Source organism: Lissotriton vulgaris, chromosome 6 (assembly GCF_964263255.1).
Source record: "Lissotriton vulgaris chromosome 6, aLisVul1.2, whole genome shotgun sequence".
Classification (NCBI taxonomy): Eukaryota; Metazoa; Chordata; class Amphibia; order Caudata; family Salamandridae; genus Lissotriton; species Lissotriton vulgaris.
The window spans coordinates 432,754,643-432,775,133 of NC_141694.1; the positions used below are offsets into that span (position 1 = coordinate 432,754,643).

General features: G+C 42.3%; 1 protein-coding gene across 3 annotated transcripts in view; it reads right to left on the reverse strand.

The window, feature by feature from the left end:
• Positions 1 to 20,491, reverse strand: part of DST (dystonin) — a 1,528,317-nt gene that overhangs the window by 58,690 nt on the left and 1,449,136 nt on the right. For all 3 annotated transcript variants that reach the window (XM_086926448.1, XM_086926449.1, XM_086926451.1), the window contains 7 exons: positions 18,357 to 18,512; positions 16,122 to 16,328; positions 15,136 to 15,255; positions 9,600 to 9,769; positions 4,715 to 4,874; positions 2,438 to 2,632; positions 1,851 to 1,979 (listed from right to left, as the gene is read on the reverse strand). In XM_086926448.1, the coding sequence (XP_086782574.1) occupies positions 1,851 to 1,979; positions 2,438 to 2,632; positions 4,715 to 4,874; positions 9,600 to 9,769; positions 15,136 to 15,255; positions 16,122 to 16,328; positions 18,357 to 18,512 (1,137 nt within the window). The remainder of the gene's footprint in view (positions 1 to 1,850; positions 1,980 to 2,437; positions 2,633 to 4,714; positions 4,875 to 9,599; positions 9,770 to 15,135; positions 15,256 to 16,121; positions 16,329 to 18,356; positions 18,513 to 20,491) is intronic.

A 20,491-nucleotide genomic window follows, 5' to 3' on the forward strand; every position in this document is an offset into this window, starting at 1 on the left:
TGGTGAAAGGCATACTGGACTTGCAGTAATGAAGATGAATTAATAGGAAATTTTAGCATTCTCTGTAGGCCGAATGATAATAAATCCCTAAATCTACTCTTTGGAAGTCCGCCTTGTCACATGGTAATCTAGGTTTTTAAGCTCTTAAGTCTCATGATTCAGTTTGTCTTCCTAAAACCTCACGTTTAAGGCTATCACAGTAGTTTGCAGCTCTGAAGAGTCTGAAGTTGTATGAAGTGTCTAACCTGAAATGCTCTGCTCCCATTCAAAACCACCGCTTCTCGTCGCTATAGTTATTACCATTAACAAGTCAACTATTCTGAAGGGTAAAGTTCATTAAATATTCACAATGTCACTTACCTGCTCTCCTTATGGACTTGGGAACATCTTTAACTGTGGCAGATATTCTTTATTGTTTAATTGTGATAAGCCTCTCAACGTTATTCAGTAGTGATATAATCAACACACTTTAAAATAGGGTGTTTATGTCTTCATCTGTACTTGCTGTGCTTCTCTTGAGACAGCCAAGTACCACATGTAACTTTCTATATTTGATTAGATCTGTAATTGTTAAGACTTTGTCATATCTGCTTAAAACTCAAAGCTGCCTTCTTAAATCTCTGGGTCTTCCCATACGCCCCCCCCCCTCATATTGTTCTGTAAAGGGCACCCCCAGTATAACCCCAAAATTCCCATTACTTTCCAAGTCTTCTGTCAACGCCTCTTCACACTTACAGCATGAGCCTATCACTGCTTCTCTTCTTACAAGGGTTGTTGCAATCCCACTTCACGTACTCAAACACCAAGAACGCCACAGCTCCAATTACATTCTCAATGTCTCTTAAGACTCTTTAAAATATATATTTTTAGTTAGGCAGTGCTCATAAAACCTTCTGTGTTTTTCCATCCCTTACGAATAAAATATGTCCTCCAATATTGATGTCTACCCACAGCTCCACACACATCCCCCTAACTCATCGCATCTTGTTGTGCAAATAAATAAATATGTTAAAGTGGATAATATTGTTCACCACAGTGAGAGTTGTCCTAGCAAACACGAAAAGGGAAAAAAGTTTGAGTTAACCCCCCTGCCATGCTGGGTGAACAAAGATTGCCATAAATGCATTAAACTACTCAGCTAATAATGTAACCACTTCGGAATTAATGGAGGAAGGCCTGGTGACTTCACAATACTTACGGATGGAAACACTGTACTCTTATGTGTTCGCGAAAAATGGCAAGCTAAGTGTACACATTTTATAGACTGCCTCTTCCATTAATTATTGAAGGCAATAGTTAATTTTGAATTTGAGAACAAACATATATAAAATAATTTGCATCATGCATGTCAGACGTACATTGTAGATGCAGGGAATTCATAATAATAATAATAATAATAATAATAATAATAATAACTATCCTAACATTTCAGCATGTGAAAATTGTTTACTATTACCCTTCTCTTGGTAGAAAGATGAACGGCTAATTCGGCCCTGCAAGAATTCCAACCTGTAGTTATGTTACACACAGCTCTCCAGGAGGTGGTCTCACCCACTGAGCTATCATAACATATATATGTTCGGGCGGTTAAAAAGAAAAAAAATCGAAAGAGTCCAAATGGCGACAGACACCTGCAACCAGCAAGAACCTCCCTTGTTCCTCAGCTGCTGTGAGTTGCATCCTCAGTGGAGCTGAAGTCTTTAAACACTCTTTGACCTTTTCTTTGATGAGACCAATGATGAACTCACCCACAGGACTCCAGATAGTCTGGAGTTGTGTTGACATTTTATTTTGCTTGTTTTATTACATCTACCTTAGAAAGCAAGCCACCTCCGCATAACAACACTTACTTTATGATGCTCAATGAGAGCACGCAGCGCTTCTTCATCATCGGGGAGCATGCCGTGGAACCGCAGGGCCTGCTCAGCCTCCGCCAGCCACTCCAGCAGATCATGGACCGCAGAGTGGAACTCCTCCGCCTGCAACGAGTAACGCGGCTTACCAATGGTTTACAGAAGAAACAGAACAGACATGATCTATTCAGTGGAATGCATGAGGGTAAACTCTGGGTATGCTCCGCCATTTTACCACCAAACTGCTGAAAACCAATACTGCAAAAACATTTCTCCATCACATAAAACTAAACTGTGCATGACTTCATACTCGAGAACAATAAATATCCTTCATCTTCTAATTTATGAGGAAAGATCAGTGCCAGGACAGACATGAAAAGAGCTGCTAACTTCCTGGAGCAATGATGGGAAGATGGAGGTGGAGGTGAGTATCAAGATCTGTGGTGCTGTGGTGTGTGTAGCCCTGTCATAATCAAACTGAGTGAACCCTTTACTTAATTTATGCTGCATGGGTGTTTGGCCTTCAGTTTGTGTCTGATCACACTGTCAAGCAGTGTCTCAAGCTGACCACGTTGCATACTTGCCTGGCGAAGAGCTTGCTCCAGTCTTGTTTGCTTGGACACTGACAAAGCGCACACAGTTTCCCAGCGTGTGCTTAGCTCCTGCATCTGGACCTTCACCCAGGAGGAGTCATCACGACTGCTCTCAATCAATTCTCGCGATGAGCGCTTTAGTGCTTGGACTCCACTTGTCCTCTTACCCAGCTCTTTCTGGAAACCCTGTGGAGAATCAAATACCCTAATTAGCACAGTCTCTAGACCAGTCAATTTTTTCAGCTGTGCACAAATTCTGAATGTTGGTCACTTAAAAGATCTTATTTTCAACTTCTCTGCCAAATACACTAAAAAACAATGTGACACCTTCACACAATGCCTTGTGATTTTGTACATTCTCACAAAATATTATAACTTCAAATATGTACTATGTGTGTCTAAGTTATTTCTGTTTGGCAAATAAAATGTATCAAAATCTGGAATGTTTTGGATTTTTAGAGTGGAACAGCATTGTATTTAAACTTTCCTTGCCCCCTACATCACAATACATATCACGAGTCATAAAATGCCCTGATAACTTTAATGCTAAACTACTAACCATTAACTATAACTACATACCATAAAACAGTTGCTTATGGAAGAAGCATTTAAGTAGCTTATCGAAATATTACAGTCTCCAGGATGGTAAGTTCAATATTGCAGGTGAAGATACAACCACTGACACCGTCACGCTTTATTTGACTGAACATGCTCCTGATCAATGCCATATCTGATGTCATATACATAAAGGCCTTTTAAAAAGTCTAATTCTTTAAATAAATATTCAGAAAATAGATTGATTCTAAAGCATCATTATTAAATCATCTTTCTACAGATTGTAATATCTTCCTGAAAGAAAGCCAGTGGAGGACTTCACAGGCTGCTGTGGCATAAGGCTCATAAGAAACAAGCCACATCACTTCATCTGCGACTTTTACCCAGGACTTGCTTTGTACAAATGAAAGCACAACCATGTTGGAATGTGAAGCCTTCTTACTGGCACCTGCACGAAGCTGCTGTGCAACTTTTGTTGTGTACGGAGTCCTCCTCCTCCAGCCCATGTGTATTTCGTATTTAGACAGAATATCGGATCCCAAAATATAGTGCGACAAAATATCATGGACACAAATATTGTGAAGGTAAGTTTCTACAGGTACATTTTTAGTATATATAACTCCACTTATATGCACCTTGACGATAAATAGATTTTCAAAATATGTAGATGTGGAGTTAAGTATAGTAAATCTATACTTCCCTATATGTACTCACCTTCTCAATATTTTGGTCCTCAATATTTTTGACATGATATTCTGTCCACATGAAAATTTTGGTTCTGAAATTCTGACAGTGAATCTGTCCATGTCCAGTATTTTCAGAAAGTGTGGCTTTATGGTCATCTTTTTGGAAATCTCTGAAACACTAGGGAAGCGCCACGGACTCCTTATGCAGGAGATGCCGAGCGTAACTGAATGTCTCAGTGACCTAAGGCAGATGGGGTTGACGATTCCATCCTTGATCTGCAAAATCTATGCTCCGGGGGTTCCCAAGGGTGACTCACATGGCAGAAAGAGGACACAATGAACCATAAGGTCAGTGATACTCCTTCCGTGCTGGTGGCTCATTCAAGATTGAACCAGAGGGACAGATAGAAGTACGGAGGCTTTGGAGCAGGGATGAGAGTATTATTCTGACATACTGATGTCCCATGAGATGTTCCATGTACTGAAGAGCAGGCATGGGCACACTTCTCCACTTTGATGTACTCTGCCCAGTTTAATGTGTAAAGGGCCAACTGTTTGATGTGTTTTCAGTGATGCACAAAGGCTTCAGTTGTGTGGCTTCTGGGGGTTACAGCTATCTGCTGCCTCATAAATATGAACTTTGATCAACTAAACCCAAGACAGTGGTGGATTGAGACAATTTGTTATTTTAAAGAATTTGAAAACAGTTAAAGGATAACCTCTGATGCACTACCTTAGACAAAACCAGTACTGATTGTTGGAGCACAAAAAAAGATAAAAACCTCAGATGTAGCGAACCTCTAAAATACTGGGCTTCAAGCTGCCTGGTCCAAGATGGGACACCTCTGAGTCAAAGCCATGTGCACTCTGAGGCTTAAGCCCATTCACATATACTATGTTCAATTTTATGGACTTTATCAATTTTACAAATCCAAGAACTGTGAAAGAAACCATATTAACAAGCTGTATAAGCAGTAAAATGAAAACATGTCAATTGACAAGTGTTAAAATGTTTTCAATGCATTACTTTGTGATTGTCAATCAAGTTCATCACTAGATCCATGTCTCCATGCACCGGCTGATCCTCTGCCAGCTGCGGTTCAACTCTGTACAGCCAGTCAATAAGAGCTTGCAGGGCGTCCGTAAACTGCCCCGAAAACAGCAGTGCCTCCTCCAGTTTATTTTGCCTGATGGAAAACAAAAATGTAATCTGTCAGCCACAATCAGAATACCAAAAAACTGGCTCAATTACATAATCAATAAAAATACTGTGTGGACAAACCAATGTTCTTATGCTGCACGCTGGAAAAACCAAAATTCTCTAAAGAATGTGGGAATTTAAAGCACACAGTTGGGGAACCAGTGGCCACTAGCGAAAGTAAGTGTTACAGCCAAAGGCCAAACGTGGCTGGGTTTGACGATGGCAATGTTGTTGATGACCTCAATCATTTTGACATTTGTGGGTATCGCCATATTGAGAATTCTGTTTGGGTGGTAAGTATATGCTGGAACTGTGCAAGACTGTAATTCGAATGATAGGCTTGCCCATCTTTAATAGGCAGTGCAAATATAACCGTAAACACCATGACATAATCTGTTATGTCCACGCCTCAGTGCGGAAGAGTTCTTTGAAGAAGTCAGAATTACTAAGAGACTTGTAAATAGGGATGGAGTCAGAGTGTAGGATCAGAAGCAGGCATTTAAATTATCCAGCACATTTAGCTGGAAACATCTTTCTAAACTACTGATATGACCTGTTTTTATCATATCGTCACTGTCCCCGACTCGCAATCCTCTTCTTAGTAAGAGTTAATATAATATCAGTCCAGAAGTGTCACTAACTGTATAGCCGTGGAATCACAAATAACAATATGTTGCCTATGTCATGGAATTATTACATCTCCAGACAAATGAAGAGGCAGTCAATCTAATTTTATCTTCTCAGGCAATCATGCACATTTCCATACTGTAACCATAATATTCAGTTGCCCAATTTGAGATCCATATAAATTACTTGTCTATTGTTAACAAGGCTGGCTAATTGCTGGTTGGAAAAATTAAGCAATTAAGAATAACATTTTGAAACATCTTCAGAGACAACCATGACAAATATTCTAATGACCCAATATTTATTTTCATCTTTCTCTATAGCGCAGATGCACTTGTGCGTTTAGAATAAACACTGACTTTTTGCAGGTCGATGAACAACAATGACATTATAAGATAACCAATAGTGGCTTTATTTTCTATACCACTAATGAAAATGCTTTATTTTCTATATCACTAATGAAAAGGAATATAACCTTCAGGTGCGACTGAGAACGGCAACTCCTTTTTAGGTCTCGCCCTGGCGAAAGCGCACAAAAGCGCGCTCTCGCCGCGAGACCTATAGTCGTTGGCTCAGCCGACAACAAGTGGAGACAAGAGATGGTCACGCGCAGCATTTTGCAATGGGATTAGGTCGCGCACATGAGCTTCTGCCGTAGACAACATGGCAGAAAGAATCGGTCCACGACGCGCGCCTCGTGAACAGTTCACGTGACTGACTTTGGAATACTTTAGGTTTTGGTTTTAGTCAGCGTGCGTGGGAAGGGCAGCGGGGAGCAGGGGGAGTCTGCAGAGGGACGAGATGGCCACGCGCAGCATTGAGAAGCATGGCAGAGGCATATTCCGATGTGCGCCTTGGGATTGGGTCGCGCGCGTGAGCTTCTACCTTAGACAGTTTACGACACGCGCCTTGTAGGTTTCTGTTTCGTTTGTACTCCACGACGAGCAGCAACGGAGGTGGCAGAAGAGCTGGTGTCCTTACCCTGCCCACCGCTTCTCACTCTAAGTAGGGATCCCTCAACCCCTAGTGAATTTCTTGCACGGTGCTCCTAAATTGCCGCGTATCTCTTACACTGCACAGCGCCTCAAAACAAGTTACGTCTTCACCTGCTGCACACTACCTCTGCGCTACCAGTACCTCTTGCACAGTGCCACACTGATGACCATCACCTAGCTCTGCCCTTACCTCATGCATAGTGCCACGCAGATATCGGTAAACACGTGGCACCCCTTACCTTTAACAGTACCCTTGCCATGGCAGAAACAACGTGCACCCCCCTCTGGTACAATAAATAAGGTGCTACCCTAACTCTCACACAGCGCCCCCTCTGGTGCAGTTAAGCAAGGCGTGCCATTAAACAAGCTGCCCCGCCTACCTCACGCATTGTACCGCCTGGTGCTATTAAACCAGGCCCTTCCATATGTTTTGCAGGAAACCAGCTGGCTCCTGCGCCCCGCCATAGTTGTGCGGTCCCGGGCATGGGCCCAGCTCTCACGTGCTAAAGCTGCACTGCTTTTAGGCGTTACCTTATGAACACCCGCCATTAATTCTTTTCCCGCATTAAAGACGTACCCGATGACAAAAGGGCATCACTATTTATACAGAAACAAAGCCTCCATGCAGTAACACAACCAGTACTTGGCCTGAGGCGTGAAAAAATGGACAGAAACGGTTATTTTTCTTCACACCTGCCTCCAGCGTGCTCTTTCATGCAAATCAATGTTGCAACCACAAACATCGGCATGTCAGATTCAGTGTCAGCTTTACTTACACAGAGCAAGTACAGCAATGACTGCAGTGGTGGAAACTTTCATTGCATACACAAAGTAGGTCTATCACAGGCAGGGCTTTAAAAGGGATGAAAAAACTGGGGGAGGGGTGTCTCTCAAAGGGGCGTGCGCAGAGTAATAAAGGGCGTGGCTCAAAAACACGTAAGCTAAAAATCTGTGCCTAGCATAGTGTGCCGGCCGACTTGTATTTTGCTGTTTCTGTCATTGCATTCAGGTATATGATAAAACAAGTAATATAATACCTACATCAAGTCAGAACTATTGGCTTTGTCAATGGAGACAGTCTTGGCCACGTGGGGCGGCCGCTGCTTATCACGACCAGACGTGGCATTCTATCCAAAGTTGAGGAGGGGGAGGCTGTCGCCACTTTCTCCTTCACGAGCGGACACACCACAACTTCAAAGGAACCTCCTTTCCTGCATCAACCAAAACTTTCCCCGCTCATTGCTTTTCCAAGACCAAAGCCCCGTCTCTTACGCTGACTTCACATTTCTCTGTCGTGGGTAATGCAGTGTCACAGCTCGGATGTGCCTTCTCGCATGCAACTATTTAATGGTAAGGGTCGGGCCTAGGGTGCAGTTTCACTGTAATGGTACACAGGGGCAGGCTGTTCTTTTAATTGCCCCATCCCTTCATACAGCGTGTACAACTCTTCCCAGACTCAAATGCATTTTGTTCTTTATTTCTTGCTACACGTTGTGTATGTAAGGGACTAAAAATGCATGCAATGTAAAAGAAATACGGTTTGCTTAAAAACAGGCATTCAGTGAATCGCTGCCTCAGATACATAGCAGTGTTGTTGCTTCATGAGGTCCTCGTAAATGAAAAACACAACTTTGACGTGGAGAAAAAAATTGTACTTTCCTTCTAAATTCGACCATATGGCTTCTTTAGGCAGACTTAATTTGGTAAATGTACAGAGCGATGCAGAAACAGTACCAAATCTGCTTCTGCTGGTTTTATTTATTTATCAGTTTTCACTTTTATACAGCGCAAACTTTACCCGCAGGTATAAGAGCGCTTTAAATCAGCATGCTTATAACAAGCAAGACTAGCACTCTATATTACTGCCAACTTTGCTTAGCATAAGCAACAGCTAACCATTCACAAACAATGTTTATATACCAATTGCAAATTAAAGAAAAAATTAATGCAAAGCATTGTCATTTACAATGCCAGTAACTCAAACTTTAATGCTGCGAGACCTATTGCATTGCAAATGCTTGTTTTAATTACAATGGTGCTTTGGACAGGGCCTGAGACAGTAGGTGTTGAAGTACATCTGTTGTATGGGGAACAAAGGTTTGGTGAGCAGGTGATTGTATGGCAGAAGGATTAGGATCACTGATTCTCCAGAGGTGTGCATATATAACCAGTGGCGTCAAAAGTTATCTTCATACTTTATATTAACTGTTCCCTCCAGAAAACATCCACGTGTGCACAATAATACTGAAGCGTGCTTATCAATGCATTTTCGGGAAACACGTGTAAAAACAGGGAAACAACGCAACTTTTACAACGCACTACCATTACAACGCAACATCCATTACAACGGATGCATTTACAACGCAACCATTACAACGCATGACACTACAACGCACACCACTACAACGCATGCCATTACAACGCAGTCATTACAACGCATACCATTACAACGCATAGCATTACAACACATAGTACCCTTACACTATCCAACACTTACCCTACTGTTGCACCCCCTGGTGTTAGAATAGTAATTTTAACCCCTACACTATCCAACACTTACCCTACTGTTGCACCCCCTGGAGTTAGAATAGTAATTCTAATCCCTACACTATCCAATACTTACCTTACATGCAATGTAATGTTATGCGTTGTAATGGTATGCGTTGTAAATGTAGTATGCGTTGTAGTGGAATGGGTTGTAAAGGTAGTTTCAAAGAATTCGTTGTAATGGCATGCGTTGTAATGGTATGCGTTGTAATGGATGTTGCGGTGTAAAAAATGCGTTGTAATGGTAGGCGTTGTAAAAGTATGCGTTGTAACGTCATACATCCGTAAAAATATGAACAAATGATAATCCCCAGCCTTGGAAGAACAACCTCGTAATTGGCATTAAACGACTGAAAAAGTTGTCTTCTGGTTGCACTCTTGCCTTGGAGGGCACTGCGTTTTTATAGGGTTCGTGTTACCTAGCGTGTGCGCGCACGCACGCACACACATGCATGCAACAAATGCACACACACACCATTCAGTGCAATTATTTGGGACCCTCATAACTATGCTACAGTTGTATCTATACACATCTATTTTACCTTTCCACAGATTTGCCACAAACAGTGTCCCATTTGTCTCTGATCTCACTCAGCATATGGTCAAGCTTCAGACTGTCATCCGCAAGCGATGATTTTTCTTTCAGAGAACGCCCACTTCTGATGGTGGTGTCATACACAGAATGCTTTGCTCCAAGTGTTTTTTGAAATTCCTGTAAAGAAACATAAAACCCAGACAAAGCTTAAAATTTAAATTTGAAGTTGTCCGTTTTACTCCTCATGCCTGCTGTATTGATGTTAGTAGCCGTGTTTACTTGTAAGACACAAATTCCATGGGCAGACATCCTTCCATGCATTGAGCACCAAAAGGATAGGCTCTAACATACACTTTCCCTATATCTTCTCTGGCTCACTCCTCCAGTGTATTTCATTCAGGTCTGTTAAGTGGTAAAATGCAAGACTTAGTAAAAGATCTCAAGGGTAAATAGCTAAACTCAATTAAATATATATGGATCTCTAAATATTTTTTGCAAGAGGCCTTTGTTGTCATTTGGTGAGAAATCTGTATGAGAAGTGTGCACCCCCAAACACTCAGCAGTGATATGACAGTTGTGGGGAGATGATAAAATGGCTTCCTTAAGTTAAGCCAAGTGTGCAGGGGGCATGTGTCCAGCAGGATAAAAGCCCCTGGCAAAGGCTAGGCACAACTGTAAGTAAATGTTGTCTTTAATATTTGTTTTAATTGAATTATTTATCAAATGGCTAGATGTGCCCCATCATACTTTCTGTAGGTCTTGGGTGACGCAGGCAATTAAAGTCTGAGCTTACCCAAATTTTACTGCCAATGCGGTGCAATCATATTTAAAGCTAATTGTTCTAATTCACCATACATATTTTGGCAGTCCCTGGCTCTCTATGGAGGCACGTATGTTGTAAATTAATGACCACAATACTAGGATGGGTAATAGCTTACAGGTCACTTAATACATTTGCAGATAGTTTTAATGATTTGCTCATGCAGCCTTGCCATAACTCCTAGAATTCTGACCTAGCTGCCACCCAAAAGAAACATCACAAAGTCTACAGTAAAACACACCTGCTAAGAGAATCTGGAAGTGAGGGATAATTTGTAGCTTTTTCAAACCTAAAACAACAGCCACTACAAAGTGTTTCTCGTTATTAAACATATATTTATTTCAAACGCTGCGGCAAACACATTCTGAGCAGGGCAGTGTATAATATAGCCATAAAGCCTGCTGCTGAGGGCTATAGCGGTTGTTAAAATCCCTGAACCCGAGTTATATGCCTAAGCTGCAGGCAATGGTCCAGAACGAGGGAAAATACCTTTAGCAACTGGTATAGCTCAAGGCAGAATGGCGATAAGGCTATTAGAACATTCCACCCGCTTAGGGTACAATGCTTTAAATTAACAAGCATTGGAAATGCAATAGGTCTCGCAGCATTAGAGTTAGTGCTTTTAGAATTGTTTATGGTTTTTTTTGTAAATCTTTAGCATTTTTGTTTCCTGTAGCCAATGCTAAAGAATTAAAAAAAAAAGCCATAAACATTTCTAAAAGCTCTAACTCAAATGCTCCGAGACCTATTGCACTGTGTGAGGGTGAGGGGTTGAGGGTGAGTGAGGGTGAGGGTGGGTGAGGGTGAGTGAGGGTGAGTGAGGGGTTGAGGGTGAGTGAGGGTGAGGGGTTGAGGGTGAGTGAGAGTGAGAGTGAGTGAGGGTGAGAGTGAGGGTGAGTGAGGGTGAGGGTGAGTGAGGGTGAGTGAGGGTGAGGGTGAGTGAGGGTGAGGGTGAGTGAGGGTGAGGGTGAGTGAGGGTGAGGGTGAGTGAGGGTGAGTGAGGGTGAGTGTGAGTGAGGGTGAGTGAGGGTGAGGGTGAGTGAGGCTGAGGGTGAGTGAGGGTGAGGGGTTGATGTTGAGGGTGAGGGGTTGAGGGTGAGTGAGGAGGAGTGAGAGTGCAAGAAAGTTGCAGTTTGGCTTTGAAACGGATCTGAGAGGTGTCTGCGTGATAAATGAATGATGCATAGGAATGGACAGAATGGGAATGTGTTTCGAGGACGTGCTCGGGGTGTGCATACTGGAAGCAGGGTGATGGATTCGAGGCTATGAGCGAGGGTGATGCCGAGCTCACCTCAAGGAGAGGGTGAGGGGCCAGGGCAGAAAGTAGGTGCAACAGAAGGAGCTGTGTAGCAAGAAACGCTGAGGAACGTGTCACTTCTTCAGGCGGAGATGCAGCCTGCAAGTTATCTCGAAGAGTTAAACGCTCGCTGCTGATATCCGCTCTGACCTGCAAGTGAATGCTTTAAATCCTTGCAAGGCCACCTCATCTATAGATCCTTCCCAGCTCGATAAATTGTGTGTCATTCACTTACATAACACTAACACTTGTTATATACAGTGACTAGAAACAACACAACTTTGAAATTAAATGCTATATTAAAAACCAGTTTTTAGTTTCTGAATTACTCTTGTTATGTATGAAGCACTTCGTCAGGTGCGATGCCAGAAATGGAAGACCCTTTGGTCTTGCGCGCGACTGAATAGCTAGCTCACGAGAGTCTTGGAGGCACATGGGGAGGTGTAAGAGTGTGTGGGGGTGAGGGGGGGCAGGCATGCTGCAGCTTACAGTTAAACGTTGCCATTGACGTACAGGACTACGATTCCCAGCATGCTCGGTGCTTTCGGTTGTAAAACCTTGACAGGCTGGAAGTCGCCCTCCTGACATGGGGCCAGGTATGACGTCAAGGTGGACTTTTGCTGCGTCGTGCGAGCTTGCCTAATTATCTTGAGTCAGCAGCCCATGCTAAAGGTAATCTTGGGGTCACGCTGCCCCAGCCCTGCCTGCTCCAGCAGCGTGCAATGCAAAGCAGCGACCGCAGGCGGGACACGGTCAGCGCCGCAGGGAAATCACATACAAATAAAGCGCGCATTTCCCTCTCCTGGGGTGTACCATGCAAAGGCTGAGGGGTTTCTTCTTTTCTGTTTGCAGTGCCTTTCCCTGGAGTGAAGCAAGAGCCGCTCTCTCCAAGAAGCCAGGTCAACCATCCCGAAAGCCTGGTGATGCATACCTCCCAAGAGACCGCCATCTTTAAGGGTAAGATGCGCGCCGTGAAATATTAATAAGCAAAAAAAAAAAAAAAAAAGTATTCCATGCGTCAACACTTAGCGCATCATGAAAGCTGGTCGGCACTTACGCTCGAGGCGCTTCGCTGCACGTTTATTAGGAGGCCTGATCGTGCATGTCGGGTCTTGCAGTGTCATCTGGGGTAGAGGACGGGTCTCGGGGGCCTGCCTCCTCTACAGATATCTCCCATTAGCACTATGCGCCGTAGGACGGGTGATCAGCGGAGAAGCAGCCGGCGACGAGACTGTTTACAAAATTCTCTGGCCAAGGCCTTAAAAATGTGTGTAGAAAATGCGGTTTTGTTGCTTTGCATGTGTTTGCTGACGGAGGTGTGCCCTTCAGATGCAGCGTGAGGGGGGAGGAGAAATGCGACACGGCGGGAAGGGGAGGGGGCGGAGCGGGTAAAACAAGACGGACGTGCACGCGCTTTTAAGCTCAATGCGCATGCGCATTGAGCTTAAAAGTCACGGGCACTGCAAGGAATCGCCACGATTCCTTGCAAGTTGGACAAAGAGTGGTTAAGCCACCATAGTCTCGCTCGCATTGAGCTTAAAAGTCACGGGCACTGCAAGGAATCGCCACGATTCCTTGCAAGTTGGACAAAGAGTGGTTAAGCCACCATAGTCTCGCTTGCTCGATGCGCATGCGCATCGACAGGCGAGACCTAAAAAGGGAGAAACATAAAGACAAACATTGGAATGTTGGAGCTGAAGACTTATACCAGCCATTATCAGCCTAGAGCTACTTCTTTGTCTTCAGAGGTGCTCCCAACATTCCAATGTTCTAAAATGTAAGATGTTATCCTTTAATTTGTATTTTATTTTATACCACACTATACTGCTCCATACAGAGTAGTGATCACATGCTGGGAAAGGGAAATCATACAAACACAAACTAAGCTGCAAGGTCAAAGGCCAAAATAGTGTCTGAGATGCATGGAACTGTAGGCCCAACACACAGTATACCATCAGTAATTATTTATTGAACTGCATTATTAAGGAAGGGGAAAGAAGGTTGGGCAAAAAAGAAAAAATCTACCTCCTATTGTATCATCCTCACACTCACAAATTATACAAGCAAGCGTTTTCACTTGGGGTGTTCTACATTAGTCGTTATGATCTTAACAAACTCTGACATTGCCTATTTCAGTGGTGTTTAAAATGTGTTTACTTAGTAAATAGAGATAAAATCATAATATTAATAATCTTGACCATTTAAATGCTGACTTCCACAAGCTGAATTGCTTCTTGATGTTTACATAAATACTTAATACTTGTAGTATCAATTGTCTACAATGCCTCCAAATGGCAAAAACTGTGGACTGACGGAACCACATGAAAACAAGTTAAGAATGTTGTTAATATAACAACTTTTTTGCTGTATGTATATAAAAGCACAAAAAGAAAAAGAAAAAAAATCATTTTCTGCTTTAGCTTCCCCATAGCGGCCTGTTTCGAAAGTTGGAAATGATTATGGGCTGCCTTGGCCAATCCAAATTCGAACCTATATAATGCAGTTTATACACCTATCTCTGCAGTGGATGCTTAATCCACTGGGTTAACTATACCATAGTTGGGTTGAATTGAATTGAATACACACTTATATAGCGCATGGCTACCCAAGGGCATCCCAGCGCTTAATGTGGCACCTTACTAAACTAAAAACAAATCACGGAAAGAGAAAAGTTGTAAGCTGTTTTCTGAAATTAAGATGATTAGATTCCAGACGTATATGATCGGGAAGCCGGTTCCATAACTTGGCTGCATTATATGAAAACCGCCAACCTCCGGTTCAAATCTGTATTAGTTTTTTTAAGATATAAACATTTTGTTGTTTTAATGTTGTTATTTATAAATTATGTATATTCTTCTGCTTCTCCTGTTGTAAATATTTTAAAGTGTATTCGAAGGCGTGGTTGCAAAGCATCCTCTCTGGGGTGAGGACGTAGGATTGTGGCTAGAGCGGTCGACCTCGAAGCTGGGGACCCAGGTTCAACATCCTGTGATTCTGGGCAAATCACTTAATCTCCCTGTGCCTAAAAAAAAAAATGTATGTGTTCTCGTGTAAAAAAAAAAAGTGCAAGTGTTCTGGAATGTGCGACACATTGGAGAAGTGCAAAATGCCTCTTGTGAATCGAGTCATGACTCTTTTGAGTCATTTCACCTCATAGGCTGCAGGTCAGAATATTTTGTTAAACTCTACACCATATTTCAGCGCGTGTCTCTCTCCCTGCTGATCTCGTTTTCCCATGATGAATGGTAGTCAGAAGGAGACATCCCATCCGCGCTTTTAGCACTTGGAGGCGTGCCAGCACTTTAATATGTTGTTATCCCTTCAGAGGACATAAATCTAGCTCCTTCCATGGGATGAAAGAGTGCTGTGATTCAGCTTCCCAGCAGGGCACCGGGCGGCTCTGGATCTCATCAGCCACAAGCTTACCTTATGTGTTGCAAGTTGGGCCTTAAGCTTGTCTGGATCATTGGCAATTTCAAGCTCTGAATCCAAAGAATTCTCGGATTCATCCAACCATTCTGTAAGTTTAGTGAAGGCTTCATGGAACTGTAAAAGAAAGCAGTCTTCGATTACTGATGAGAGGTGACCACGCCGCGCAGCACATGCACTTAGCGGATTTAGAGTATCTCAGTGGCACAATCTACAAAGGTAATGATCAGCATGTGGGAGTCTGGCTGTGGAGCACTGAGGTCCCCACCCTGCGTTGCCTGACCAGCTCACAGTGCCGCAGTCTCATTCAATGTAACTGCATCATGCAGGTACAAGGCACACATTACACACATTCATCCCAGTGATTACAGGAAAGGTCAAAGAATGGAATACAAAGAAACACTGAAGGAGACACAGATCCCAAATTTGCACAAATTGTGAGTTGAAGAGTTAAACTCACATTTATGAACTGGGCGACCATATCTATAAAATAATTGTGACTACAATGCATGTGGTAATCTGCTGTAATTGAGGCATTTTTAGATCTGACACTTTACACATAGGTTCCAAAAATGTCAGATGGTGCCAAATCTCACTTTACCTACTACTGTAAAAAAGTCAGACATTTTTCTTCTTCGGATGTTCTAATCTGAAGTAGGTATGGAAGGCACATAAATATCTACCTGTAACAATGCCTGGTACTGCTGTAGGTTACATACTGCTCCTTGCTGCATTAGATGCTAACATATGTATGTTTGTTTCCTTCAAAGACTGCAAGTGACAGTGCAGGATGCCTGGCTTCCTAAGTAACATTGAGGTATGTGAGGCCAGAAGAAGCACTGAGGAGCAGGGCTGTGCTATGAACTGAGGCATCTCCTCTCAGTCACTCTAGCTTTCATTCAACCCAGACCTTCAGCAGGTCTACCGACAGGCAGGGATTTAAAGTGCAGCTTGAGACCAGTGTGACTCAGCTGTGGGAATACCTGTTTGGCTCGCTTCCTTGCATCGTCCAAGGCCCGCCCTCTCTCCACAGAGCGCTGAACGACATTTTCCCATCTACTCTGGACGCTGATCAGGAGGTTCTTGATGAGCACAACGTCCTGCTTCTGGCTGAAATACTTCAAGTGGGTTCCAGTTTTATCCAGCTGCATGATCTGATCACGATGTGAATTCACTTCTGTCACAAAAACCTTCCAAAGAAAAGCAAACACTACACATTAGCTCATGTTTTCACGTAAACACGTAACAATGTACAGCGTTCTTCTAACTTGAAACCAAGAAACATCATTTAATACGCTACTGGGAGATGTCATGCGCCATTTCAATCATAAATGCATACAAAATATTTTACAGACTGATTTATCACAAAGCAAACAATTAAATAGTTCTTTGTCTTTAATGTACTCAAAGCTTGTTATCCTATCACACTTGGAAGGATGTGAGGCAGAAGGGCCCTACAGGGATTCTACACTGGGTACCCTATTCAAGGAAAAAGTTGTAAGAGAACGGAAGAAGCTTTTGATGTCCACTTGACCCAGGGCACAAGCCATAAAAAAAGAAGTGGGGTGCGCTGTCCACGGAAGTGACGTCATGACAGGAAGTGACGTCACGAAAGGTGCTTTGCACCATCACGCTCATTGCCTCCCCTCGCTCACCCCTTGGATGCGATTGCATCTGAGAAGTCAGCGCGTGAACAGCGTACTGTGAGCTCCGAGCTCCATGTCTCAGAGAAGCCAAAGGGTGAAGTCCAGCTGTTTGGCAGGGGGACGGCTCCCCCGATAAAAAAAGTGGGGGGACGCCGTCCACCTGCGTGGTACCCCGACTCAGCCCTGACTTGACCGTAATTTTATTGATTTATTTTCTATTGACAAACATTCAAAGAGGTATGCTTGGAAAACTACGCCAGACAGCTTTTCTGGGGTATCTATGGGGATGTCATGTGACTTTTACTAACAGCTTCTATTCTACACTCAGGATAAGGAGAGATGCTTATGAAAATCAACATTTTCTATTTTTACTGTAGAAAACACCCTTCCCCTACACCCTGTAGTTGATCCGTTCTCCTTTACACTCTGAAAGGGGAGTTGCTGAAGCCCTTGGTTGCAGAAAATCTCCATGCACTTCCAGAGAAGAAAGGAATAAAAGTAAATCTGGGGATGCCCGCAAATGTGCATGCTTATGGGTTTTCCCAAACTTGCAAGACAGTCCACTTTTTGGAACGCGTTGGGTAGCATTTTCTACTGCACATTTCTATGTGGGGAAATCCACATAATTAAATGCAATTCCGCCTGCCAGGAATCTCTTTTTGAATTCCTAGGAGGTGCAAAAAAATTAGTTTTCGCTGTAAAGCTACTTTTATGACCGAAGTTACCTTTGTGAATAGAGCCAAAAACAAATGTTCGGTTACACCCAGATTTCAGTAGTGAAGGAATCTGTCAAATGAACTACCTCACTAGCTTATATCATATGGGTGACTTTTTAAACAGACTCTTCATATTTTCATTGCGCTCATTTGAAGTAACACAAATCATCTAAATGCTATATTTTACATTTTGTTTGCCGTTCAAGGCTAGCATGCCCAGGACCTCAAAAACAAAATGACAATCTCCAAAAAATGAAAATACAATTTTAACCGACAAAGATACTAGTATTTTGTTCTTAAACACAGACAATTCATATGAAAGAAAGGCAACTTATTCAAATGGCACAGTGAACGACAAAGAAAAACACCTAGAAAGTGCATAGTTTTAACCGGGGGAATGGTTTTAAAGGAGGTTTTCAGAAAGGCTTGTTACATACTTTGCACATAATGAGAGCTCAAAAAGTTATATCCAGAGTAAAACCTCAGGCTAATCTAGAGCTAAGGTTTTTCAGGCTGAATAGCAAGGGCATGTGTTTAGGGGCCTACTTTTATAGAATGGGTAAGGCTGGGAAAAGAAAACCAACATAACAATTAGAAAATGTATTACATTCCAGTGCAGAGTGTAAATCACAGTTTTTTATGAGCAAAATAATTGAAAGCATCTGATTTCCTGAAAGGTGTATCTTAACAGAAATTCAAAAATAGTCTGTTGTTTTCCCTCATGATACTGAGAACAGCAATCTGTAGGTAACTTTCCTAATTTTAAGACCAGTCTGCAACCCACACTAAAGCAAGCTCAAAAGTAACATGGACTACTGCAATCAAATATATACTGAAATATTATCTCCAAACCAACCTTGTGCTCATCGATCTGAAACAGGACTGTGTCCAAAATTAGACTTGCTGGGGAAACCATAGTGAGAGTTTGCTCCGCCTGTGTCAGCCAGTTGATGAAGTCCTGAAGAGAATTGTGGAAATCTGTGGCTAAAGTGAGAGCCTCTTCCAGTTTTGTCTGCAAATACAGAATATATCTTAGATTCATTTTGGTGCAAACAGGTATGTACTTAAAAGAAAATATATAAATGTACACACATTTAAATGATATACACACATACTTATCTCTCTCCCTCTCTCTCTATATATATATATATTAAGGAAAGGGTCAAATAAAATTCGAACTGCAAGAAAAGTGGAGTTTGTGCTCTGTTTTGGGAACCGCCTAAGCACTAGGATGGCGAGAGCGATTTGGAAACTGATATACATATATATATATATATATATATATATATATATACACACACATACAAATATATAATATATTCATTGAAAAAAACAAAGTTTAAAGGGAAGTGATAGATGAAAATGTCAGTTAACACATACCATTTCAAACAAAAATATCACTGAAATTCACGTTATAGTTATCTCAAGTAACTATAACTCGTGCACTAAAGAAACTATAATTTGTGATGTCATCAATGATGTCATTTCAGATACTGCAGTGCTGTTATCAATGGTGTCATAGAACATGTTGTGAGTGATGTAATATGTGTGGTATTTAGTAGTGAATTGTGAGGGCGCGACTTATAATTTACGGCACGAGTTATAGTTACTTGAGGTAACTATACCTGGTGAATTTCAGTGGTTTGGTTCCTTTAAAACTGGATGTCTTAACTAATATTTTCACCTATCTCTAAAGTTGCTTTAATCTTTATTTTTTTCAGTGAATTTCTAAAGTTTTTCTAATACATGATAACATATTATTACCTTAACTAACTATAACGTCATGTTAAACTTTGGTGTTATTCAGTGAATTTCTAGGGCTTTTCTAACGTACAGTAATATTTTATTACCATACATAATGACAACCCCAAACCGCATATAGGGGCATGTGTACAATGCCTTGCAGGCAGTCAACCCCATGTCTATCCATGGCATGGGCATGTGAGCAGGCCCTACAGCCATCCCGCGCTGGCAGCCAAGCCCATGCATGGCCTTCAGCAATGCTCAATGTGGCTGTGGTTGTAGAGCCCGGCACACAAACCCCACAGGTGCATACGGCTGACCGTGTGACGCTACAATATAAAGGGTGCCATTTTCAGTAAGACAGACCAACAGACTTTGTCAAAGGCTCATAACACTAATATATAACAACCACTGACTAAGCCAATAGGTCGAGCCTATGCAAGAGCTATTGGCTTTGTCAATATTTTGTTTAGCCATGTTGTGCAACATGAGTAAAAGTAAAGAAAAAAGGTGATGTGACGTGGCCAGCTCTGACATGTCATAGTACTTTTTTTCTTTACTTTCAGCAATGCTTCAGAACATGGCTTATTATTACAAGAATACTCCACAGCTGGACAATGTCATACAAAATTCTGAGTTGGAGGACAATTAATTAGGAGGACTACTTAGGTGATTATTAATGGTCCTTTTAATTTCTTTGAGTATGAGGCATTACATATGCCTGAATTCAGACTGCTGCACTACTTTATTCCAGAAATCTTTTTTTTTAACTAAATGTTTTCAAAGTTTGCGATTTTCAAAAGTTTCATTTGTCACTTTTAATAGATCTCACTTTAAGTTTGAACTTGGAGCCAACAGGAGGAGGCAGCATATGGGTGTCTGGGCAGCAAGCACGGGGATGAAAGTCTTAATCTGCACACATGAGCCTTTTTGTTAGAGTATTGGTGGCTGTCCTTGTGAGGCTATGACAATAAGCAAAGGTATGCTGTTCTTAAAGAGTGGGAAGGATGAGGGGAAACTGGGGAGGGGTCCAGGTGTTCCTTCTGCCTAAGTAGAACCGAAGGTGGAGTAGCTCCAATTAAGAGCAAAAGCCCTCACACAGCCCGGAGGGTGTCATGCTTCATCATTAGGCAGCTCCTCGTTGGGCCGGTGCTGCAATGCACAACAGGCACCGCAAAGAGGGTCTTTCCCGGAGGTCTTCACTGGTTGCCAACGTGAAGCTAAAAAGGGGTGGTGGGGCTTATGTGT